The 25,996-nt window shown below is 43.1% G+C and overlaps 1 protein-coding gene across 21 annotated transcripts in view; it reads left to right on the top strand.

The window, feature by feature from the left end:
- FRYL (FRY like transcription coactivator) overlaps positions 1-25,996 on the top strand; it is a 383,738-nt gene that overhangs the window by 223,688 nt on the left and 134,054 nt on the right. For all 21 annotated transcript variants that reach the window (XM_030563429.1, XM_030563431.1, XM_030563418.1 and 18 more), the window contains 7 exons: positions 5,095-5,363; positions 5,817-6,012; positions 15,155-15,279; positions 20,437-20,494; positions 22,160-22,251; positions 25,063-25,235; positions 25,695-25,855. In XM_030563429.1, the coding sequence (XP_030419289.1) occupies positions 5,095-5,363; positions 5,817-6,012; positions 15,155-15,279; positions 20,437-20,494; positions 22,160-22,251; positions 25,063-25,235; positions 25,695-25,855 (1,074 nt within the window). The remainder of the gene's footprint in view (positions 1-5,094; positions 5,364-5,816; positions 6,013-15,154; positions 15,280-20,436; positions 20,495-22,159; positions 22,252-25,062; positions 25,236-25,694; positions 25,856-25,996) is intronic.

The raw sequence follows: 25,996 nt of genomic DNA, 5'->3' as shown, positions 1-25,996 counted from the left end.
TGGTCGCACTCGCTGCACCGCTCGGTATCCTGTTCGCCGACCCGCTGTCGGCACCGTTCCGACTCCCGGCACCGCGGCGGGTACCTTGACTCCTGTAGTCTCTCCCCAAGCCTCGAGATCTCGGTTGACCTCCCGGCACCGTTCTGGTTGCGGGTCTGGATCTCGTTCCAGGTACCGGTACGCCTCCCGGTGCCGGTCCCCGGTGCCGAGTTGGGCAAGGTCCGAATGAGTCAGAGACTCTGCCTGTGCCTTCTTTAGTACCTCCATGGCAGTCCGGACACGCATCTGTGTCATTCCATATGCGCAGATTCTATGCTCAGGACCATGATTCTGATATGATGGCCAGCGGGTGCCCGCCCCGAAGCCGAAAGAGGCTTGGCGAATGGACCTGCTTGGCCGCCAGGGTACTCTGCAGAGGCCCTGCAGTTCTGGGTAGCAAAGCAACAAGCCTTGCTTAGCTGCAATAATTATAGCACCGGGGTGAAGGAGTTTCTCCCTCAAACCTCCCGCCAGGAGTCCGCTGCCGTCTTGGAGGACGGGGGAAAGAAGGTTCCCGGAGCGTCCCTCCAGGCCTCGTTGGACGCAGCAGACTCTGCGGCCAGGACTCTGGCCTTGGGCGCCGCCATGAGGTGCATGGCTTCAGGTTTCAAACCTCCGGCCGGAGCTGCAGTTTGCCATTCAGGATTTACCCTTTGTTGGTAAAGGCCTCGTCATGGCAGGGACAGCCCCAGGCTGCGAAGCCTGATGGTCAATGGGCTCCTAATGCGTTCTCTCAGCATGCATACGCCGGCGACCAAACGCAGGCCTTTCTGGCCCCAGCCGCCATACTCTGTGCCTAGCCAGAGGCAGAACTTTGGCAAACGGCAAGGCCAAGGTGGTCGCAGACGAACGTCGGGCCCCCTAAAGAGCCAAGGTCAAGGTGCCTCGTAATTACCACTGGGACCGAAGACGAACCTTCCAAGGTGCGCCTGGGGACAGTGTACCACCTTTAATTTGCTCCAGCCCTGTCCCCCTTCAGCGGACGAAAGCGGCAAGGGGTTTTATTCCCGTTATGCCCTAGTCCCCCACTCGGGCGCAGGTCTCAGACCTTCCTGGTCCTGCACGGACTCAACCGGTTTAGAATAAGGTTGAAGTTCTGCATGGTATCCCTGGGAACCATTATTCCATCCTTACCTCCTGGGGGCTACTATGCCGCCCTGGATATGAGGGACGCGTACTTTCGTAACGCCATTTTCCCTCCGCACAGGAGGTACCTCCGCTTTATAGCCAACTGTCAATCTCCTGGCTTACGGCCATAGTCGCCGCCTACCATCGATGATGTCGGATATGCGTTTTTCCGTATCAGGTCGATTCGCTTATCCGAGGAGACTCTGAGACACAAACCGCTCAGCGCGTGGGCATTGTCACGGTCTTATTCACAGGCCAAGACCTGATGATTCCTATAGAGCAATCCACTCTGGTTCCCACGCAGAGGTTGGACTTCCTAGGGGCTATCCTGGTCTCCTACCTAGCTGGAGCCTGCTTATCACAACTGCGGTTTTAGGCGATGGCAACAATCATCTGAGGTCGAAGGGCTTTCCCAACGACCTCGGCTTGTTCTTGTCTCAGTCTCCTGGGTCCATGGTTGCCCGCAAGTTTGTAACCAAACACGCCAAGCTCCGCCTCCGTCCTCTCCAAGTCTGGCCCACCTCGGCGTACCGCCCGGACAGGGAGCCAATGGTCATGGTGGTCACCGTTCCCTCGAACACCTTAGGCTCCCTAGAGTGGTGGCTAACTCCCTCCCTGATGTGGACAGGGATGCGGTTTCATCCGCCCCAGCCCTCACTGCCCCGGACGACGGACGCGTCATCTCTCTGCTCGAGTGCTCATGGTCACCCCCGAGCTTAAGGCCTTTAGTCTTCTCGGGAGCTGGCATTCCACATCAATGCCCCAAAAAGGAGAGTAGTCCGCCTGGCGTGCCAGGCGTTCCAGCGGCAGCTGTGAGGCCGTTGTATCTCGGTGTTTACAGCCAACACAACGGCCATGTGCTTCATGAGTATCCGGGGAGGGACATAGTTCCCCCCCCTCCTTTTTTTTGTCAGGAGGCCATCCATTTCCGGGTCTTTTGCATGGCCCATTCGATGGAGCTGGCGACGTCCTTTCTCCCAGGCGTTCGGAACGTCTTAACGCTTTGACTCAGCAGGTCTTTCCGGTCTTACGAGTGATCACTCTGCCCCATGTGAGGCGTTCTGCTTTCCAGAAGTTGAGATGTTTCCTCACACAGACCTGTTCGCTCACTGCAAGAGCAGGAAATGCCAGATGTTCTGCCCCTTCCGAGGTCTCTCCTCGGGATCGATCTTGGACGCATTCCTGATGCCGTGGAAAGGCCAATTGCATTATGCCTTCCCACTGTTCCCACTGGTTCGCTAGGTCCCGCTCAAACTCCGCAGGGGCAGAGCGTGCATCATCATGATCGCTCCAGAGTGGCCCAGGCAGCACTGATATACCACGTTGCTCGGCCTGTCAGTAACAGACCTCATCACTCAGGGCAACAACAGGCTTTGTCACTCGGACCTGCAACCTGTTCACCTCACGGTGTGGCTCCTGCATACCTAAGTCGGGGTGACAGGCAGCCTTCCACCTGGTCAACGGACCCGGCCAGGTGGAAGTGTTTCTTCTACAGCTGCAATACGCTCGATCTTGCTCCTGCTGAGGTCTCGATGCCCTCTATTCGGCCTGCCTCTGACCTTCAGCGGCAGGGCCTGACGGTATCATTGCTGAGGATACACTTAGCAGCCATCTCTACCTTCCAGCAGGCTGAGGTGGCCGTTCCGTGTTCTCACGCTCTATGGGTTCGAGGTCCCTCAAGGGCTTGGAGCGCTTGCACCCTCGGGTGCACCGCCCAGCCCCATCCTGGGACCTCAACCTAGTTTTAACCAGACTTATGTCTCCCCCAGTCGAGCCGTTCACGACTGGCCCTCTGCTATACCTGTCTTGCACGACAATTTTCCTCGTAGCTGTTACATCGGCCAGACGGGTCTCCGAGCTCAGAGCTCTTACGGTGGTTCCGCCGTACACTAGGTTTCACAAAGACAAGGTGCAGTTATGACCGCACCCGGCTTTCCTTCCTAAGGGGTTTCGGCCTCTCATGTTACCCACAGCTCAACGCAATGGGCACAACCATTGCACTCCTTGGACATCTGTGGAGTGCTCGCATTTATATTGTGCTGACAGAACCTTTCCCTAAGGAGCCCCGGCTCTGTCGTGGTAGCAGGCCAAAGGAAGGGCTTGCTTGTTTTCCTCTCAGAGGATCTCATCTTGGGTGATGGCGGACATCCCCACGTGTTATGATTTGGCTCATATTTCACCAAGCCACATCACCATGCATTCTACCAGGGCTCAGGCTTCATCTGCCGCCTTGCTGGCTCGTGTACCTACCCACGAGATCTGTCGCGAAGCTCCATTGGTCCTCGGTCCATACCTTTGCTTCGCAGTATGCCCTGGTTCAACAGTCGAGAGGCGCTGTAGCCTCTGACTCAGCAGTTTTCATTCTGCCACATTTCACTCCGACCCCACCACCTTTGTAAGGCTTGGGATTCACCTAACTGGAATGGATATGAGCAATCACTCGAAGAAGAAAAGACGGTTACTCACCTTTGTAACTGTTGTTCTTCGAGATGTGTTGCTCATATCCATTCCACACCCGCCCTCCTTCCCCACTGTCGGAGTAGCCGGCAAGAAGGAACTGAGGAGCGGGTGGGCCGGCAGAGGTATATATCGAGCGCCATGGTGGCGCCACTCTAGGGGGCGACCTGCCAGCCCACTGAGTTGCTAGGGTAAAAGTTTTCCGACGAATGTGCACGCGCGGCGCGTACACCTAACTGGAATGGATATGAGCAACACATCTCGAAGAACAACAGTTACAAAGGTGAGTAACCGTCTTTTCCACGGTATAAAATGCTACTTTCTTTCTGTGCAAGAAATATCCCCAATAAACAAACAGTGCAGTTTGAGTAGGTGTCTGAAACAGTAAAAGGTCTCAGATTAGTTCCCTTTTCTTTGCTAGATGTTCCTGGAAGTTGTCTGCTCTTCTAGCACTGTTGGAGAATCCTCTGATCCCATTCTACGAAGGGAATGTAATAGATTTCTGTTTCTTTTAAAAATGATTTATTAAGGATAGATTTCTCTGCTCTTCAGTTTAGAAGCTTCTGGTGTGTGACTTGGAGATCACTATTAAAGATTTGAGAATTTAGTAACTTTCAAAAAAAGTAGGTCATTAATGAACCAAAGGCTGAATATAAAACTGGATCGCTTCTAATGGCCAGTTCCTTTCCTTTTGTGAGCTATGCTATATATTGGTGCCCTCTAGCAGTTTTTGTAAGACAAAGTTAATAATAATTAAGGCTAAGTTTTTGCATGGATATTTTTAGTAAAAGTGAGGGACAGGTCATAGGCAATAATGAAAAATTCACGGAAGCGCTTCACCTGTCCTTCATTTTTACTAAAAATACCCATGACAAAATTGGTAGTCTGGGCAGCTGGCGGGCTGGGGGGAGGGTTGAGGTGGGAAGCTTACAGGGTCCCCCTCCGCTGGCAGCTCCATGCTGCAGGGATCCCCCCTGCCTCCAGCCTGAAGCTTTTGGATCCTCCTAGCCGTGGCTGGGAGCTGCTGGGGTCCCTCTTGCCACCTGCAGTAGTGGGGATCCTCTCTACTCCCCGCCATAGCTGGGAGCTCCAGGGATCCCTCCTGCTCCCGCGGAAGTGACGGGGGTCCCCCTGGCTGCCTGCGGTAACTGGGAGCAGCAGATTCCCCCCTCCTCCCCCTTGTGGTGCCAAGAGTGGCAGCAGGGAGCTGCGGGGCTACCCCCCTGCCATCCACGGTGGCTGCAGCTCGCAGCTGGCACTGGCTGAATTCACGGAGGTGTTTTGGAAATCATGAATTCCGTGACTTCCGTGATCACCGTGACTAAATTGCAGCCCTAATAATAATTTATCAGTCTACTCCCTGTACGTGCTCACTTGATGATTTAAAGCTTTTTTTAGACATTCAGTGATGCAGATTAAAAAAAATGGATACATATATTAAATGCTTGTTTATTCTGTTTATGTACACAGACTACTTTACTGTATTGCCGCAGTTCAATAGATTTACAAACATTAGCTGACTGGAGCTCCTCCCCTATCAGCCACCAGTTTGATGTGGTGAGTCCATCACATATATGGATATTTGCACATGTGACCCAAGGTCAAGATCCATGGATTGTAAGCCTTTCCAGTTTTATGAAACAGGAAAATCTTCCAAAACACTGCCCAACAGCTGTAAGCTATGCTTGGATGTTTGCTTACACAAGACTCCAACTGTTGTCTCCACAGGTTGACATTAAGTAAGTTCACTTCTTAAGTTAATTGAAAATACCACAGAATATTAAACTTCTTTTTTTTAATATTTATTGAAATTACAATACCCATTAAATGTCAATATTATTTGAATATACAGCACTATTATTTCCGATGTTTTAATCTTTCTTTAATATTAATAACAGAAAATTAACTAAAATGATTGGGTTTAGAAGATAAATAGTGCTATAAAGATTAATTCATGCCTTTTGACTATATTGTACTTTAGCAGTGATGTATATTAGCAATAATGCATATTTTATAATTGAATTTGCTGTACAGCACCAGTCTTCAATAATAAAATCAGAGTAGAGACTACAATGTTAAGGATCACACTTAAGGACATTAAAATATAAAATTCAGCAGAGAATAAAATGAAATGTGTAAATTGCATTTTCTAAATTCATGTTATTTTTCTACCTATTTTTTTCTTTTTATAGCAGTCCTATCAATGCCAAGAAAGTAAATACTACTACAAGTGGTGATTCATATATTGGGCTCTGGAGAAACTACCTGATTCTTTGCTGCAGTGCAGCAACTTCCACATCCTCTTCCACATCTGCAGGTTCTGTGAGATGTTCCCCTCCTGAGACGCTGGCGTCTACTCCTGACAGTGGTTATAGCATTGATTCAAAAGTAGGTTCTTCTGACATTTTCTGAGTGGCTCTGAATATTTCAGTAATGTAGAAATGTTTAAGACTTACAGCACATCCCCTATTTTAAAGATTCTTTTCTGATTTGTGTGAAAAAACATTGTTATGCTACTAACACCTTGCATTTGTCAAACAAAAAACAATTAACTGGGACATATCCGCAAATTATACCTATTTTTTTCTGCTTAACCTTCCTTAATCTGAAGCTAAATCTTGCCAAAATTGTCAGGAAAATTTACCTGCCCAAGCATAAAATCTGCTCTGATGTGATGAAAAAAGTTGGTATTTTATTTATCATTAGAGAGTTACGTCTTTAAGCAAATGGGCAGATAGAATTCTGCAGTTTTAGGCTAATAACCTAATCTCATTCCAGTGATTGAATCAATCTACTTTTCAGGATTTTGACACTTTTAAATGTTTTCCCCCAACCAGAGACACCCGTCGACTTTTTGTTTTGTTTTGTCTCAGATACAGATCTTACTGTTCTTAAAAGTTTTTCAACATGGTGGCTTCCCCTGAAGAGGAAAAGGCAGTTTGTGGACTGTAGAGCACATTTTTTCCCTGGCAGGGAGCTTCCTATTTTGTTCCTTCTGTTAACCAAGACCTCTTTCCTTGTTGGGAGGAGGGTACCCATTGACAGGAACTTAAATTTCATTGAGACTCCACATGGAGTCATAGGCCCCCAGAAGGTTTACCTTCATCCTCTAAAAATGGCAAATATACTAAAACATCCAAGGCCCTCTTAATCCAAGGGGTTTGCCTTGCAGAATTGGGAATTTCTCATCATAGAAGTTTAAGATACTTTAGTTAACCCACTATCAAAATGTGAATTGGATAGTCACCAAAACTCCCAGGGTGCATTTTCCCACCTAAGGGAAAAGGTAGAAGAAATGCTTTCTAGCTGTAATGATTTGGAGAACATTAAGTAAGAGCGCTGAATACAGCTGCATTACAGACCAACTATTCCCTATCCACAAGCTGTGTAGGTTTTCAGAGGAATTATTTGACTGCTGGTGGACTCTGCCATAACCTGAGCTGTTTAAAAGAAACCGATTACAATGGATGAACAGTGGCTGTAAAGATTCCATTTAAAAAGATGCTGGAGTACAATTCCGAGGAAGATTGACTTGTCAGCTAAGTTTTTTCATCTGGTACTTTGTATTGAGATCTTAGTACTTGGCTGGCAGATCTGAAGAAGGCTGTCCCTAAAAGTTTCTGAATCACCAGGAGAAAACAGGAAATCATAATGCTAGCCTCTAATTTTCTTTAATGCTTGAACATTCTCTTCAACTTTCTTTACCACTAACATAGTAAGCAGAAGAGTCTTGTGGTTTGCTATGGAAGTTTCAATTGGTATCTGTGGTGAGTAGGTTGCTATAGGGAAGTGGTCACCAACTTGTCGATCACAATTGACTGGTCGATCCTAGAGGATCTCCCAGTCGATCACAATCTCCGGTGGTGCAGCGGGGCTGCTGCTAAGGCAGGCTCCCTGCCTGCCCCAGCCCCACACCACTCCCGTAAGCAGCCACATGGCCCAGGGGGCAGGAGTCTCCCTCCATGCTCTGCTCCTGCCTGCAAGCACTGCCCCCACCGCTCTCATTGGCCGGGAACAGGGAGCTGTGGCCAATGGGAGCTGCAGGGCGTGGTGCTTGCAGAGAGGGGCAGCACGTGGAGCCATGTGCCTCCTGCACACACACCCCGGGTCCACGGGGTGCATTCGCCCCTTCCGGGAGCAACATGAGGCTGGGGTAGGGGAGCCTGCCTTAGCAACAGCCATGCTGTGCTGCTGACCAGGAGTTGAACCCCAGCCCTGAGTCCCCTCCTGGAGCCAGCACCCCATACTCCCTCCTGCACCCCAAGCCCCAGCTCTGACCCCCCTCCCATAGCCAGAACCCTGTACCCCCTCCTGCACCCCAACACTCTGCCCCAGCCCGGAGCCCCCTCCTGTACCCCAACTCCCTCTCAGAGCTTGCACCCCCTGCCCCTCCTCCACTCCAACCCCCTGCCCCATGGTGAGCCCAGAGCACCCTCCCACACTGCAAAACCCTCGGCCCCAGCCCAGAGCCCGTACCCCCTCCCAAACCCCTACCCCAGCCTGGTGAAAGTGAGTGAGGGTGGGGAAGAATGAGCGATGGGAGGGTAGGGGGATGGAGTGAGTGGGACAGGGCTTTGGGGAAGGGATGAGGCTTCAGAGAAGGGGCAGGCTAGCTCCTGGGTTGCTCTTAAATTCAAAAAGTGATCTTGGGTGTAAAAATGTTGGAGACCACTTCTATAGGGCATACCAAAATCCTGACATAAGGTGATAAATCCAGTTGTGTGGATGAGAGAAAAGGAGAAGAAGCCAGGATACTTCTTTGCAGAAATTAAGTTTTCTGATAGGCAAGTAAAATATATTTAATTGGAAATTTTAGGAAAAGTTTTATGCTAAAGGAGTTCTCACATGTGCTACAAGCACTTATTTGTTATAATCATGAAAGACATACTGACTTTTAGCTTTATTATTTGTGGACTTTTTTTTCATATAACAGTAGTCCTGCTCCCTCAGAGGCAGAAGTAGTGGAGGCATCTATCTGAGGGAACTGGAGAAAATTGACAATTCTTGTGCATATGTATTTGTCACTGTTGCATTGCATCCTCCCTGTGCACTCAAGTTTGGATTCTGTTGGTCAGCAGTGCCATTGGGACCACTTCTGAAGCCCTGAGTGTCCTCCCACCCAAACATTTAAAGGGCAGAATGGCCGCAGCTGTCCTTCAGTTCCTTCCCACCACCCAAGGCTATGAGTATGAATTTGAAGTGTCTGAACTTAATACTCATTGGGCAGCTATCCATTGTATTGTAAATAGTTGTAAATAGATACATATTTGGGGGTTACAAAGGAAGAGTACTGGTACCAGCTCCTTTTATTCATCTGCCCATGACACCAGTGTACTCAGTACCAAAATCCCACACAGTGTCAGAGACCTTAGGGTCTCTTTGATACCATACGCCCAGCTCTTGTTGATTGTGAAAGCACTTCCTTCAGTACTAACTGCTACCCCTGTGCTAATGAGAGTTCAACCTGAGTGTGTTTTGAGCACTCCATTGGAACTGGTCCACCTCTGCAAGAAGAGAACTCCTCCATGGGCTCCAATAATAATAGGGACATTTCATCAATACATTCCCTGGAGTCTAGGTTTTCAGATCCATACACCTCAGAGACGAAGTCTAGGGCTTATTTTTATTAACCCAGAAATAGAGGATCTGACAGAAATACTACCACTTTAATGTATCCCCCTCCATGATCCCCTGTTCCATATGCTTACCAGAGCCCTTGGCCTTGTTAGGCCCCAGGGGGATTACATCATACCAGAAGAAACCAGCTTCTGCAACCTAGCCCAGGGCTGAGTCCCACCCCCAGTCACAAGGAAGCATTTCAGTCGGTTCACACTGCAACTCCGATGACTGAGCAAGGTGATCAGGGTTCTGATGAGGACTTACAAGTAGACGATCCCATCTTCCTGATGAGAAGATCCCCCAAGCTTCTGGACATCTTACACACATCCATGACTGGATGTCTTGTGATGCCCATAAATGAGGCACTGTTAGAGCCAGCTAATTTATTCTGGCAGACATCTGCTTCCCTAGCTCTTTTATCAAAAAGAGTGAATCACTGTGACCAAGTCTTTTCTCAAGGCTTTGAGTAATTTTATACATACCCTATTCCTGTGTCAGTGGTTGTTGTAGTGAACAAAGAAAGAACTAGACGGAGTCAACAGAAAGCTACACTACAAAACAAAGAATTCAAGAATTTTGATATATTTGGTTGGAAAAATTATTCATCAAGCCTACAAATGAGAATCATCAATTACCAGGTCCTCTTGGTGAAATAGGATTACTTGAATTGGCACTCCAGCTCCAAATTGGTTGATAAAATTCCTTGGGACAACAGAGAATTTGTCTTTAATCTCAAAAGGATAACTTGCAGCATGTATATAATTTAAGTGGCACTTGACGCTGCAGACACCATATCCAGATCCATGACTACCTCGATTGCCATGATTAGACCCTTGGGAATCCCTAAAAAGGTATAGGTAACAATAGAGGTTTTTTCCTTTTGAACAATGCGAACTTTTTGATGTGAAGACAGATGAGGTATTTGCTAAAGGCCTCTTGAGTGAAGCTGAAGTGCTAAGGAATCTACACTCCAACAACAAAAGGCCTCAGCCATATCAGAGGAAGCCTTACTACATTCGGTGTACACAGCCTGAACCCAAGAAATGCCAGCAACTTCAGAGAAGAGAACAACAGCATGCTATGTTGGGAGTGCAGTCACTTCTAAATCTTGGAGCAGTGGAAGAAGTTTATCAAGAACACACAGGAGCATGAGGGTGTTATTCCATTATTTTTTACTTCCCAAACAGAAAGGGGACCAATGCCCTATTCTGAATGTGAGATAACAGAAAAGCGCCATCTCCAAACTCAAGTTCAGGAAACTCTGGCCTCAGTGATTCCAACCCTGGATCAGTAGGACTGTTATGCCGTTCTTGACCGCTAGGATATTTACTTTCTTATAGCAATTCATCCTGTCCACAGAAAATATCTAGGGTTCACATGAGAAGTTCCTACCATAGTACTAATACAGGATTGGCCGTTCGGCCTATCAGCAGTGTTGAAGGTATTTACAAAATGCCTAATGGTTGTGGCAACTGACTGAGGATTCAAGGAGTATATGTTTCTGTGCAACAGGAGACCAACTCCATATAGCAGACTCCACAATTTTTTGCCTCCCTATGCCTCAAAGTAAACAAAGAAATCATATTAATTACTATTCAAAAGATATAATTTCCAAGGGCAGTTCTGAGTATGGCTTATCTTCCCCAAGCAAGATTCCAAGCCATGCTACTAGATCTATCTATGACCTACAGATTAATCATTTTAAGAACCTATGTCAGGCATCTGGGGCATGTGACCTCCTGCACCCATGTAACTCAGCTTGTCAGACTTCATCTTTACTGGTGGTTGAAAACTGTGTATCAGCTCAATGGACTGCACTTGATATGAGAGTGCAAGTCCCTGAGAACTCCGATTGTCATTAAATTGGTGGAAGGACACTTTCCAAGTTTGCAAGGGAGTGCCTTTCTCTTCACTGTTGTTGTCGAAGACTTTGGTGACAAATACACCCACACACACACCCATCCTAATCTTCAAGTACAGGGCCTATAGATTTTTCAAGAAGCTCGGTTACTTATATATGTCTTGGAACTAAGAGCCATTCATTAAGCATGCACAGTATTCCTCCCAATTCTGAAAGATCTAACAATTCAGATAATGACAGACAGCACAACAGTAATGTTTTATATAAATAACCAGTGGGAATAAGGCTAACCACCCTTTATCAAGAAGTTGTGTGTCTGCAGGGCTACTGTATTTGTCACAAGATTACCCTGATAGCCATATGCTTACCAGGTTTTCAGATCATCAAAGGATAGTTTGCAAGCAAGAGGTCAGTTAAGGATACCGTTATTCAAGATGTATTCATTAGGTGGGGTCATCCATCCATAGACCTGTTTGCTATCAAAGAGAACAAGAAAAGTCTCAAATTCTGCTCCACAAGAGGTCAGTCAGCTGTTTCTTTCTGACATGTTCCTAATCCTGGTCCCTGGGTCTAATGTATGCCTATCTGCTGATTCTGATGATCCCAAGAGGTCTCAGGATGATCATGATAGCACCTGGGATGGCCAAAGCAGTTTCTGGTTCTCAGATGTTATTAATCACTCCATTTGACCACTAGTTCAGTTGCCTCTTCATCTAAGTCTGATATCTCAAAGATAACGACAGATTGTCCATCCAGATCCAACTTCTTTGCACCTCTCTGCATGGATGCTGGTTAGTTAACATTAGAGAGAGGAGCTGTTTGTCTGAGGTGCAGAATATTCTTATGCACAGAGTAATTTTATACATTAGAAAGGACACCATGAAGCTTGCTTACTCTGCCAAGTGGAAGAGATTCACATTCTGGGCACATCAGTGCTAGTTATTTCCCTTTCAGACTCAGATACCTGATATACCTGGTTGTCTTCTGTTATTAAGCAACATCTCTGGACTATTGCTGAGCTCCTGGAGAGCCCAGTTAGCAGATGTCTCAGCTTTTCATCCTCCAGTTCAAGGTCATTTGATATTCTCACCCTGGAGTAGCTAGGTTCCTGAAAGGCCTTATGCTGATGTATCCCTCAGTCAGGAGAGCTCCCCTTCCTTGGGATCTAACATTGTGCTGATGGGTTTGATGGGGCTACCTCTTGAGCCCGAGGAAACATATTTCTTCTTTCATCTATTCAACTTTCTAGTATCAATAACATCTTCTAGAAGATCTTCTAGAAGGGTGGCAGAAATACAAGCACTCGTGATAAGACCTCCATACACTATATTTTTTAAAGGCAGAGTGACTTTGAGATTTCATCTGCCATTATTACCAAAGAGATTGTCTTTGACTTTCATTTCTACCAACTAATTTATCTGTCTGTATTCTCTCTCAATCCACATTCAACAAAGGAGAAGCTAACTTTACACCTTAGATTTACTTTGGGCACTCTCCTTCTACCTTGACAGGACTAAGCTAATTAGAGTGTCCCCTAGATTGTTTATAACTTCTCAAGATAGGATGAAAGGTCAGGCCATATAAATCGAAGATTTTTTTAATTGGATTTCTATGTGCATTAAGTTATGCTATATAAGTTATGCTAAATAGCCAAGTTAGACCCACCATTGAGGGTTACTGTCCATGGTGTGACAGCTCAAGCAGCTTCTACAACCTTCTTGATAAATGTTTCAATAATGGAGATATGTAGAGCATTTAACCAACAGTGCTCTGTAGAGGCAACATCAAGATCTGATGGCCACATTGGGAAGGCTGTCTTGCAGTTACTGTTCAGGTAGACTTTTGAACCCACCTACAGTGATCTAGGTCACTGCTTGTGAGTTACTGACAGTGGAATACATATGGACACACACTTGGAAAAGAAGAAATGGTTACTTACCTTGTACTAGTGGTGGTTCTTCAAGATGTGTTGTCCATGTATATTCTATAGTCCGCCCTTCTTGCTCACTACTACAGAATCCTACAACACCTGGATTCTGTATTGGTGAAGAAACTGAGGCTCTGAGCAGCTGAGGAAACGCTGCCCTTTATGTGCTTCATTGGGAGGCACAAGGACACTCGGGGTACAGGTACGGCCCCAGTAGACACTGCTGGGCAAAAGAATATGAATTCAAGTGCTTGGGATGCATATGCACTACTGCATCTCAAAGAACCAGTTACTGTAAGGTAAGTAACTAGTTCTTTTTGTTTGTTGTGCTCACAGATGTTCCTGGTGCCTCACAAAGCAAATAGGCATATTTCCCTGCACCGAATAGTTTATAACCTAGAATTTAGATATGATACAGCCAGTGAGACAAAGAATAAATATGACGGGGACAGGAAGGGGAAAGGACAGTTATATAAATAAGAGTATGCTGTGATGTGCTTACTGCATGTTCTCTTTGTTGTGAATAAAATCTTTATATTGGATGATGAAAACTAGTTATTTTTTATAGACTTTTTGCAGTTGAAGTGAGAGCGATGCTTGCTGGGAATATTCAGAGTATTGAGACACCTATCACCTGTCTTTAGTGTGAAGAAGCCTTGTCTGTGCTTGCTGTGGATCAGTTCCCCAACACCTCCAGCCTTTGGACACACAAGCACTACCTTCTGAGTGTCCTGAGGTCTCACTTTTTGTACAGGTTAATGTTGTACACTCCAACCCCAAGTCCTACGGACATCCCTCTGGAGTGTCCAGCTTCTGTTCCACTGGGCACTCACAGAATTCACAGATCCAGTACTCCCAAAGGAATAGTACATGGCAGCTTACCAGTTTTACATCAGGATCGCCACTCCACTGAACACACAGCACTTTGATATGTTTATAGTGAAAATAAGAAGTTTATTTAACCCCAGAAAGAGAGAGATTCAAGTAATAGCAAGTGGATAGAAGTATTAAACAAAGGGTTACATATAAAATAAGATCATAACACACATTCTAGAACCTAGTATTACTCACCAGCATTTTTCAGCCAGCTAGACTGTGATCCCATTTTCACAAAACAAGCCACGCTCTCAGCTGGTCCCCTCAGTACAGGATGCAGACCAGCTCTCTAGCTACAGTTATAGTCAAAAAATCCATTGTAAATAGGACTCCCTCCTGCTGGTTTATTTCTTCCTGTAAATTTCCTCATTGGAAGATTTCACAACCCTTTGATTCAAGACTGTAAATGGGTCTCTGTTGTGAACTATACAGTACTCAGTTTACTTGTAGACAGACACACAAAAATTTCATGTCTGAAAGAAACATGCTTCTCACATTTTGGTGACCAGCCCCAAATCACAGACCTTAAGAACATAATTTTCAGTATATATAAATAGCTCCTTACCTATTATCTTTACATAACATTTCACAATGATTATGAGGGCTGACGTGACATGGGCTTTCAGTAGAGACCTTATGTGACACGCTTTGGTGATCTAATATGTAGATACCAAACACCAGGAATCCCTGTAATCCTTATGCACTGTGGGTCCACTGCCAGATGGCACCAAGAGATCCCTGTATCACAGTGAGTTTTTAGGATGGATTTGAATGAGGGAAGGGTTTCAGCTTGACAAGTTTTTTAGGTGCTCTCCAGGCGAAAGGTACAGCCTGGAAGGAAATAATGTCAATATTATGGAGGTCACTGAAAACCTTTGCACTTGGTCTGGAGCCCTATACAATATGAGAGATCCTGTATTTCAAAGAAGTAAAGGAGACATTTGTTTTGATACTAATCCCCTCAAGAAAGAAGCCCTGATATAAAACCAGAAGTAACAGTCTGCAGATGGAAATGAGATTTGTACAAGGATGGGGAGGACAAAACATCCAATAAAGATACTGAAAATATGATGCAAAGAGACAGTTGTTACTGGTTTAGTGCAGAAGTTTCCCTGTCATAATAACTATTTCAAGTAACTTCTTAGTTTGGAAATAATTAAAAATAAAAATAAACTTTTTTTTAATGCTACCAGCTGAATACTGTGTAACTACTTGCTAGAAAAAAATGTTCGGTTTTCTCCTTTCAGATTATTGGCAGTCCGTCCCCTTCATCCTTGTTTAAGCACATAGTTCCAATGATGCGCTCTGAGAGCATGGAAATTACGGAATCCCTTGTGCTGGGACTTGGCAGGACCAACCCAGGAGCTTTTAGGTAATTTTTATGCTCTAACCATTTTATTGCTAATTGATCATGAAATTGTTGTGAACTCTGATTTCAATTTAATTTTTAAAAACCACACCTAAAGAAATATCCTACAGGCTTGAAAACTGAAATGAATAGATCCTCTTTCTTAGCAGTTAGCAGTGTGACAAAGATTGCTAGATATTGAAACAATAAACACACAGACTTCGCTTGAAGCCCAAATCACACTCGCTCTCAAGATCAGTCAGTGGTTGTTGCTGTAGTTTTGGGTTAGAATAGTACATTTCCTCATCTCAGTTACATGGACCTACAGCTCACTGTGCCTCCTGTGATATTTGTTTATTTTTTGTATTTAAATAACAATAAAAACCATCAATACAAAAAGCTCTCAGCACCCTAACAGTTAATTAAATTTACATTAATAAATGATGAGCGTCCAGCAGCAAAAAATACTCAGAGTGAATTAACTAAGCCAATAAATCAAAGCAGCAAAACAGGTCCTCCTTCTTCGAGTTAAGCTCCCTATACATATTTTACTCAGTGTGTGTATGTGCTCCGTGCACCTGAGGCTGGAAGATTTTTACTAGTGGCATCCATTTGTCTGCAACTGCATCTCCTTGTGCTCTAAACTGAAGACATAAGGAGTGGTGTGGACTCACCACCTCTTCAGTTTCTTTCTACCGTTCATGCTCTCACACAGAACCCTTCCAATGTTTGCAGCTTTGCTAGCATTCCTGCTTCCAATTCAGGTTTGTTGTAAATAGTTCTCTTTGTCTTATAGTTAATTTAGTTTTAGTTTTAGTCAGTCAGTTAGTGATAGCAGAGGTCTGGAGGCTGTTGGGATATGTAGCATGCCCAAGATACTTAGCCTTAAGTCCTGCATGGCCAGTCCCTGGTCTTTGGTTGCGCGGGGTTTGATAGCTCAGGGTTGCTCGACTGGGGCCTCAAAGAGGACTCTATCAAGAATATTTGGAGCGATCCTCAAATGTCAAGTCCGAGGGAGAAAGGATGATAAATATTGCACTTGGAGGGAATGTGTGACTCCCAAAACCAACATAAACAAGTACTGTAGAATTTACTAAGCTCTAGAACTTACTAAGTTCTACAGTACTTGTTTATGTTGGTTTTGGGAGTCACGCATTCCCTCCAAGTGCAATATTTGTCATCCTTTCCTTTCTCCCTCGGACTTGACATTTGAGCATCGCTCCAAATATTCTTGATAGAGTCCTCTTTGAGGCCCCAGTCGAGCAACCCTGAGCTATCAAACCTCGCGCAACCAAAGACCCCAGCAGACAGCACAGATGGAAGGAGAATGTGAGCAAACACTTGCATAAAAAAATGCTCCCAAGTCCTCATCTAAGAAGAGGACTTAATCCCCTACATCCAGATCTGGTGAGACTTCATGTCCTGGTATAGGTGTGTCAGGAGCAGACAGGGAGCATGAATCTTCACTGTTAGTACCGAGAGTCAAGAGTGCTTTGAAGTGAGTGGCCCTAGCAAGATAAGGAAGGTAACGACTGCTGACTATATCAACAGTACTGTCTCGTGGTAAAAGGATTCTGCGGTATCAGCTCCCCCTATCTAACCTTAATAAACACCATAGGATTCACCAAGAAGCAGAAGACCTTCCTACTCCCTATCTTCTAAAGCTGGGTACTACATCTTAGATGACCTAGACATTACTGATATTGTCAGAACGAATGATCACTAGAGACGTACCCACTCCTTTGGTGCACCATTCATCAATCCTGTCAACCATCTAAGGCTCTACCACAGGGGTTTTCAACCTTTTTCTTTTTGAGCCACGTCTTCCCCCTAACCGGCATACTATAAAAACTCCATGGCCCACCTGTGCCACAACAACTGGTTTTTTCTGCATATAAAAACCAGGTCCAAGATTAGGTGGTAGCAAGCAGGGCAGTTGGTTGGGACCCCATGCCGCAGGGGGCCGTGTGAAGCTAAGTTGCTCAGGCTTCGGCTTCAGTCCTGGGTGGTGGAGCTTGGAGCCCTGGGGCTGAAGCCTTTCTGCTTTCAGCTTTCTGCCCTGGGCTCCAGCAAGTCTAATGCCAGCCCTCTTGACAGACCCCCTGAAACCTACCTGCAGGCCCCCAGAGGGCCCCAGACCCCTGGTCGAGAACCACTATACCAGGCATCCCATACCATTAGCTCCAATTATGGTATATGGGGATACATATTCCTTGGATGATCTTGAGATGAAGACTCTGGTCCCCTATCTGAACCGAGGCACAAGAGTAGCCCATATAGGGGTTTCAGGTTCCACAGGACTCCTCCTTCCTTCCACATGACGTATCTAGTCCAGGACAACTGGTAAACTCCCCATGGGGCCACATCCTTTCTTCTGCTTGTCCTATTAAGGGATCAGAGCAGGAGTTCAGAGAGAGATTGCCTCATATTGATAAACCACAGTTATCTCAGGAGCAATATGAAGAAGAGGAGCAATAGGAATAAATAGATGCTTTGTGGAACTGTCATCCTCATCTCCTAAGGAGGCGGTTGCACCAGCCTCACCATCACCACCAGATGATTAGGACCTTCTGAGAAGGATTGTGGATGCACTCCGGTCCCTGTAGAGGAAGTCCAGGACACCGCTCACAAATTGCTAGATATTGTCCAGACTGCTGGCATGAGCACAGTGGCACTTCCTATCAATGAGGCTATATTTAAAGCCAGCTAAGATGGTCAGGCATACCCCAGCCACTTGCACCCCCTACTCTGAAGAAGGCTGAGAAGAAACATTTTGTACATCTAAGTGGTAAGCTAAGGGCATCTAAGCTAGCAGAACCATTAGGAAAGGGATAGATAATACAGAAAATATTATACCACTATGTAAATCCATAGTACTCTATGGTATGCCCACACCTTGAATACTGAGTGTGGTTCAGGTCACCTCACCTCAAAAAAGATGGTTTTAGAGTTGGAAAAGGTACAGAGAAGGGCAACAAAAATGATTAGGGTATGAAACAACTTCTACATGAGGAGATATTAAAAAGACCTGGACTTTTCAGCTTACGAAAGAGAAGACTAAGGGGGGATATTATAGAGATCTATAAAATCATGAATGATGTGGAGAAAATGAATTAAGGAAATGTTTACATAATATAAGAACCAAAGGTCACCCAATGAAATTAATAGGTTGCAAGCTTAAAACAAATATAAGGAACTACTTCTTCACACAACACCAAATCAAACTGTGGAACTCATCATGGGATGTTGTGAAGGCCAAAAGTATAATTGGATTTTAACAAAAATTAGATAAGTTAATGGAGAATTGGTATATCAATGGTTATAAACCAAGATGGTCAGGGACGCAACCCCATACTCTGGGTGTCACTCACCTATGAATTGCATGAAACTGGAACTGGATGACAGGGGATGGATCACTCAATTGCTGTGATCTGCTCATTCCCTCTGAAGTGACTGGCACTGGCCACTGTCAGAAGACAGGATACTGGTCCGGATGGACACTGAGTCTGATTCACTATAGCCGTTCTTATGGAATTAAGACTCATCTAGCTATCGTGCAAGAAATTCCTGTTAACCAAAGGTCAACCTCTCTTCAGATTTTAGCAGACTATACAACCATTCTGTATTATATCAATTTGCAGTGGAAAGTGGGCTCAGTGCTTCATGATCATGATGCCATGACATTTTTGAACTCATGTCAATCACCACATCACCCTTGCAATTCTCCATCTTCCAGAAGAAGAAAACAGCCACCAAAGGAAGTTAAGCACCCAGAAGGAGAGGTCCCTCAAACTAACAACGACCAGTACTCTGCTTGCACAGTAGGGAGACTATGGAATGGACTCGTTTGCCGCAGAACGCAATATCAAGTGTAAACAATTCTGCTCCAGGAGGGAGAAGTCTGAAATCTTTAATAGATGCATTACTCTAATCATATGTTTCTCTGTGCTTTCCCTACAATATTTCTTATTCCAAATTGCTGCAGAAAAGCTGTTGAGAAAGTGTCATGTTGTTTCTTGTAGCCTGAGCATGGCCCTTTCAGTTACGGCACTCTGACTTGCTTCACTTGGTTTTTGATCCTCTAATCTTTAGTTCCACACACTCAGTAGATCTCCTGCACTAGGAGTAGAGCCAAATTCTATACACTGATTTCTGAGGTGAGAGCTCAGGTACTGGCTGTTGAGCAATTTGGACATAATTGCATTGGGTAAGTCCAGAAACTTCTGCTGGAGAACAGGAAACCTTCCACCAGAGACTCCTACTCTTTGAAATGGAAATGGTTCTCCATCTGGGTAAGAGAGTAAAGATCTTATTCTTGCCAGTCTTCAGTTCCCTTTGTTCCGAACTATCAGTTTCATCTTGGATGACCTGGTCTCTCTTTCAACTCAGTGTGTGTGTGCCTATTTGTGATTTTGGCCTTTCCATCACAATGACAGATCTCTACTGAATTCTCTCTTCTTATAGTGACAAAATTTTTCTAAAGACTTATTTCATATATTTATTCCTCTTTGGGAGCCTGGAGAGTTTGAAAGATCCAGGCGCTAATGCTGGGTCATCATTTACTATATTCCATAAAAATAAGGCCATAATTTGTCATCACCTCCAAATTCTTGTCTAAATTGGTCCCTGATTTCTTCCAGAATCAGTCAGCTTGTCCAAACCCATTTCATTATCAGGGATGATTGGCCTTCGGTCTAGATATAAGAAAGCGCTATGTTACTGTCTGACCAGGATTAAGCCATTCTTCAAAATATCTTCTTAGATTGTAGCAGAATACAGGTCAGTCATTTTCCATTCAAGGACTCATCAAGGGTATCAGACTTTCCATATTCTCAGTACTATGAAATAGTGGGGATTCTATTAGTAACAAGTATTGGGCCACATGGCACCAAATCTGAAGTCTAGGGACTGCTTGTTATACTGTGCTGTCTCAGATACTGGTGTTGTAATAGATGGTAATTGTTATTACTTTGAGAAATATCAGATTGATGCTCTGTCTTGCATATTAGCAAAGTCAGTGTCCTATCTTTTAAATATTAATTTGATTAATAAAGTCACTGTAAATGAAAGCAAAACTAGAGATATTTTCATTTTTTAATACAAGTTTTACAACATTCGTTTCTGTAAGACATTTAGCATCTTCACTACTAATTCAGTGATTGATCTATCATTTTTATCCAGGGAACTAATAGAAGAATTACATCCTATAATTAAGGAAGCACTTGAAAGAAGACCAGAGGTAATAAGGATATTTTTATTAGTGCTCAGAATCTTTTTATAGCTATTTTTCCACAAACATAGTAAACAAATATTACTATCTGTTCTTTAACAGCTATGGCTAACATACAGTAATGTAGCTTAAATAAATAACTAAAATAGTCAAAACCTTTTTTTATTCCTTTCAAGATAACTTACATATATGTTAAGGTTTTTTTTTAATCAAAGCCTTAACTTTAGAACTATGCACTGAAAGCCCTTCTTGCCACAGTAATTTTGTTAGTAATAGCTAATAGTTTAAAATATTTTTTCCATCTTATTTTTTATGTCTTGGTATCCAAGCCAAATGCGGTCTGTTTGCTTTTACTCAAATTGTTGTGTTGGTGACATTCCATCAGTCAGAGAGGCTCATGTGTACTGTACATAGGAGAGAGAAAAATACGATTTTTCTAACTGGGACAAAACATTAACTTACCTGACCTCTTCCAGTCCTACGAACAAGGCTTTTCTGATGGATAGCATATCACCAGTATATATGGTATATATTGAAGTGTGGAACCAAACAAGTGCTGTTAACCCGCAGTGACCCTGGATGTCAATATATTCAAAGGAAAACAAAAAGATGACATAAAACAGTGTAGTGTTTGTTCTGTGGTAGCATCAAAAGTCCGTAATAAGGACCAAGACCCCAGTGTGATAGGTTCTGTACGAACACAGAGTAAAAAACAATTGATAGGTACCCTAGATAATAACTCTTTTGTTTTTGATCATCGCACTGAATTTTATATTTTAAGCATAGCTGATAGGAACATCCAGTATGAATTTCAAATTTTGTCCCACAGCTGTGTGCCATAATGCATTTTTTCAAAGCCCTACATGTACCTGTGTTAGTCATACAAATGCCAATCTTTACGCATCTGTACTTTACAGTAGGTGGTGTGAAATGTAAAGATGCAATATACTGTTACAGAAGATCATGTCAAATTTAATTTCAGATAACTTTATTGATGTGGTGTTATTCATGTATAACTTAGTGGGTTTGAGTTCAGTTGGCACATCATTGGAATAAGTAGACTCTCTAATATATTTAGAACTAAAAGTTACCACTGGGCTCAAATGGTAAACAATGAGGGTAATTGTTTTCCTTCTTTTGTTCAAGAATAGTTACTTTTAAATCTATTATAGAATATCCAGGGAGATTGAAGTGTTCACCTACTGGCTTTTGTATGTTACCATTCCTCATGTCCGATTGTGTCCGTTTATTCTTTTACGTAGGGACTGTCCGGGGTTTGGCCAATGTATATGGCCGAGGTGTCAATTCCAGGAGAGGAATGTAGATTGGCCAAACCGGACAGTCCCTACATAAAAGAATCACTCTCTCATAACCGTCAAAATCGTTGAGCAATAATTTTCCATTGTACCCAGTTGAAGAACTAAATAAGTGTTCTTCGTGGAAGTCTGAGAGGTTACACAAGGAATGAATGTGACCTATGATCTAGTAGATTAAAATTGTACAGTAAATCTAACTGTTTAAATAAAAAAAAAATCTGTGACTCACTGCTGAAAACTGTAGTGGTACCAACATGAGTGGAGTCACGACTGTGTTTCAGTGTCCCTGTAGGCCAAACTGATATTATCCTTATTTATTCCACTGTTCCGTGTAATTTTGTATTTTTCCATTGAACAGAACATGAAACGACGCAGGCGTCGAGATATTTTACGAGTACAACTAGTACGAATATTTGAACTGCTGGCAGATGCTGGTGTTATTAGTCACAGGTAGGTGTGGAGTTGATGAGAAGGCATTGTTTATTTCCCTAACAAACTTCTGAATTAAGAGCCAATAGTTTCTCTATACATTTGTCTGTTTCACCTTATTGTACAACTGAACAATCACTTAAAACTTAATTTATAGCAGCATAATACACAATAATCCCCATAAGTCTTGTAGGAGGATTTCAGTGACAATAATATTTCACTATTATAATAGAATACTGGAATAATCAATGTTTTGCCTTGTTCCCATGTTTTCTTGAAAGACCAAATAAAGCAAACAAACAAAAATCCACAAGGAGTTTGTAAATACTAATTTTAAAAACATAAAGATATGCTGATCAGTATCTATAAATTTACATCTAAGTTTCTGACCACTCTGTTTTATTTGAAATGCCATGGAACATCTCATGTTTTCAATGAGGTGTGTAGTGTGTGACACAGGTATATGTTTGCATGTGTGTTCTTTTTGTATAGGACTTTGTCAGTAGTGAATGAGTTAAGTTACAGGATCAAGTATAAAGCCTTGAGCTACTTTTACAGGTGAGATCCCAAGCTGGAGACAGATAGTCTAACTGGGTTCTTCCTGCAGTAACATCCTGATGTTATACAATGAATCCTGTGAAAAGAAGAAAATGTGATCTATTAATACTTAACTCCCTGGAGATATTTAAAATAAAACATGTGGGGCAGGGGAGGTAGGAATATAAATTTTTGATAATCTGTCCTAAAATGTAAGATATCACTTTAATGGAAGTCCTTTAAGATTTATAAATCAAGCATAATTTTCATAATAGTCTCTTGTAAATTTTGAGTATTAAGAGGATAAAAAAGTGAAAGGGTGACTGTATCTGCCATTGTTATTGTGTAACTTTATGCCAAATAATTTGACTTTTGATTCTAAGGGTTAAAGGAGGAAAAAAATTCAGTAAAATATTATGTAAAATAAAGGACACGTTGACTTCAGTCACAAAGAAATCTGTGTAGCACCTTATTCCTTCAGGATTCCCCCGAGGCTAATCAGACTGTGCACAGGCATAAAGTACCATGTGGACGGGATGCCTTTGCAGGATCATGGCCTTCCATATTATAATAGAAGGTTTTATAGTGCCGGTGAATATATAAAATTATGCACCTTTACCTTGATATAACATGAACTGATATAACACGAATTCGGATATAACGCGGTAAAGCAGTGCTCCGGGGTGGATAGGGGGGTGTGCACTCTGGTGGTTCAAAGCAAGCTCGATATAATGCGGTTTCACCTATAACGCAGTAAGATTTTTTTGCTCCCGAGGGCAGCATTATATCAAGGTAGAGGTGTATGCGAGTCATTAAAGTAAATATGCAAAAGTGATAGGTACTAAACATTTCAGCAGCATCAATTCATGGGGAAAATATCTTTATTTTACAAATTTATGATAGTGATGAGTGTTTGTCGTATTATCATGTATAACTGTTAGCTGGGTATACTGATTCAGAGCAACTGATTGAACAAGACAGAGGTTATGCTGATGGGTAGAAGGGAAAGCAGTTTGCAGCCGCAGTAAAGTCTCCTTTGATGACGATCTATACCCAATTGGTGAATTCAGTTTGTAGTTCAGAAGTTTAGGATTTCTTGCTAACACTAAGCTCTTACATAGCAGCAGCATCTATGAGTAACATCTTCTACCACCTCTGAGTGGCTAGGAGACTTTGTCCTATCCTGACGAATAATGATCTGCCCTCAGTGATAAACCTTTTTTGTCACCTCCCAGCTGGACTACAGCAATGTGCAGCAGCCTGGATATGAAACCATCAGCCCTTAAACTCCAGTTAGTAGAGGAGCTCCTCAACAACATGGGCTACTGCTGGCACATCAAATCTGTTCTCCACTCTCTACACTGGCTTGCCATAGAATATGAGTAATATTCAGGTCTTAGTACTTGTCTTCAGGGTACTCACTGGCCTGCGCTCAACATATCAAAAAGTAGCTTAAATCTCCAGGATGAGGATTGTTGTTGACAACTCTGCTGCTTGACTGTGCAGGAGACAGAACTTTCTCTGTTGCCAGTGAGTCTGTGGAACAAACTCTTACAGGAACAGAGGACTGTCTCAGACTTCACCACTTTCTGCTCCAAGGGCAAGACACACTTCTTTGACCTTCTCTAATATAAACAGATCATTGTGTACATTTAAAGAAAAAAAAATCCTACTAGTACAAAACATTCCATTACACGCACAGTTCTCTTCCAGAGGACAAGATGAGAGAGCATCAACCACATGTGATGGATGTTATATCACGTAAAGCACTACTAGAAAGCACTCAGATGCCATAGTGATGAGGCTGATATGAGAGCCTATTTAGAATTGAGTATATAGCTGCTGTTTCCAGTTAGTACTCCTCAGCATAGCATAAAATACCGAGGACCTTTGTTTAGCTCAGAAGATAAAGTATTTACTTTTTGACCAAGCACATCTAAATTATCCATTTATTTTAGGTGTGTACCTTGTTTATAATAAGCAAGCGGGTTTTTTTTTTGAGGGGAGGCGATTGTTAAACCATCACCCTGAACAAAAAATTATGATTCTGTAGTAGTAGTAGAGATGCTCCTGATTTACAGGGCCTGGTTATTGGGCCAGATTCATTAGTGCTTTTCTTGCTAAGACAACAAAAATGTGGTAAGAAAGGGCCTTGAACCAAATACCAGTAAAATGACTTGGGTTAGTAAAAAGTCTTTTAAAAGTTCTTGAATTTTGCATATCCTTTGAAGCTTTTTAAAGAAATACATAGTATGTCTCTACTTAACATAATACTCTGAATATTTTATTTTTAAGTGCAAGCGGTGGCCTTGATAATGAAACACATTCCCTCAACAACACTTTATTGGAGTATGTTGATCTCACTAGACAACTCCTGGAGGCAGAAAATGAAAAGGACTCTGACACATTGAAAGATATCCGATGCCATTTTAGTGCCTTAGTGGCAAATATCATTCAAAATGTTCCAGGTATGCTCAATACACTTCAGTAGGTTTTGATGACTCATTTTAATACACCAGACCCACAAATTGTTCCTGAAGTTGTAAAAATTTACTAAAATGCTATTTAAAACTGACAATATGAACTTCTCAGAAGTGATAACTGATTGTATTTTTAAATCTAAAAATTAAATTCTTGTTACTAAAAGACTTGATTACCAAGTTTGAACATGTTTCTTTCCAGGCTAATAATTGCTAAACTCTTGCTTCTGTTTTTTCATACCAGTGACATTCATTTGAGCATATACTAACATATATTTTAAAAGGCTGTTATGCTGTTGAACTTTGCCTGTATGGTACTGTGCTTGTTTCTAATTCATTTGGAGACGCATTTGGGTAATTTTTTGTTTTGTTTTGTTTTTTTGTTTTATAAATGTAGTGTACAAAAACTGAAAAATGAGTCAAACACTGTATGTGCTTTTCTTACAGTGCACCAGAGAAGAAGTGTTTTTCCTCAGCAGAGCCTACGTCACAGTCTCTTTATGTTGTTCAGTCACTGGGCAGGTCCATTTAGCATCATGTTTACCCCCCTGGATAGATACAGTGATAGGAACATGCAGATAAATAGACACCAGTACTGTGCTTTGAAGGTATTTTAACACTTTCTGAACTTGAGATTTACTTCCCTGTATTGTTCTTACTTAAACATTTTTGCCAGTTTGCACTTCCTTGCCATGAGTCCAAGCATGGAATTTTCCTTGTCCTGGCTGATGTTGGCAGATATTATCTCA

Source organism: Gopherus evgoodei, chromosome 5 (assembly GCF_007399415.2).
Source record: "Gopherus evgoodei ecotype Sinaloan lineage chromosome 5, rGopEvg1_v1.p, whole genome shotgun sequence".
Classification (NCBI taxonomy): domain Eukaryota; kingdom Metazoa; phylum Chordata; order Testudines; family Testudinidae; genus Gopherus; species Gopherus evgoodei.
The sequence above is the reverse complement of the archived record's forward strand: the minus strand, read 5'-3'. Positions and strand labels throughout refer to the sequence as shown.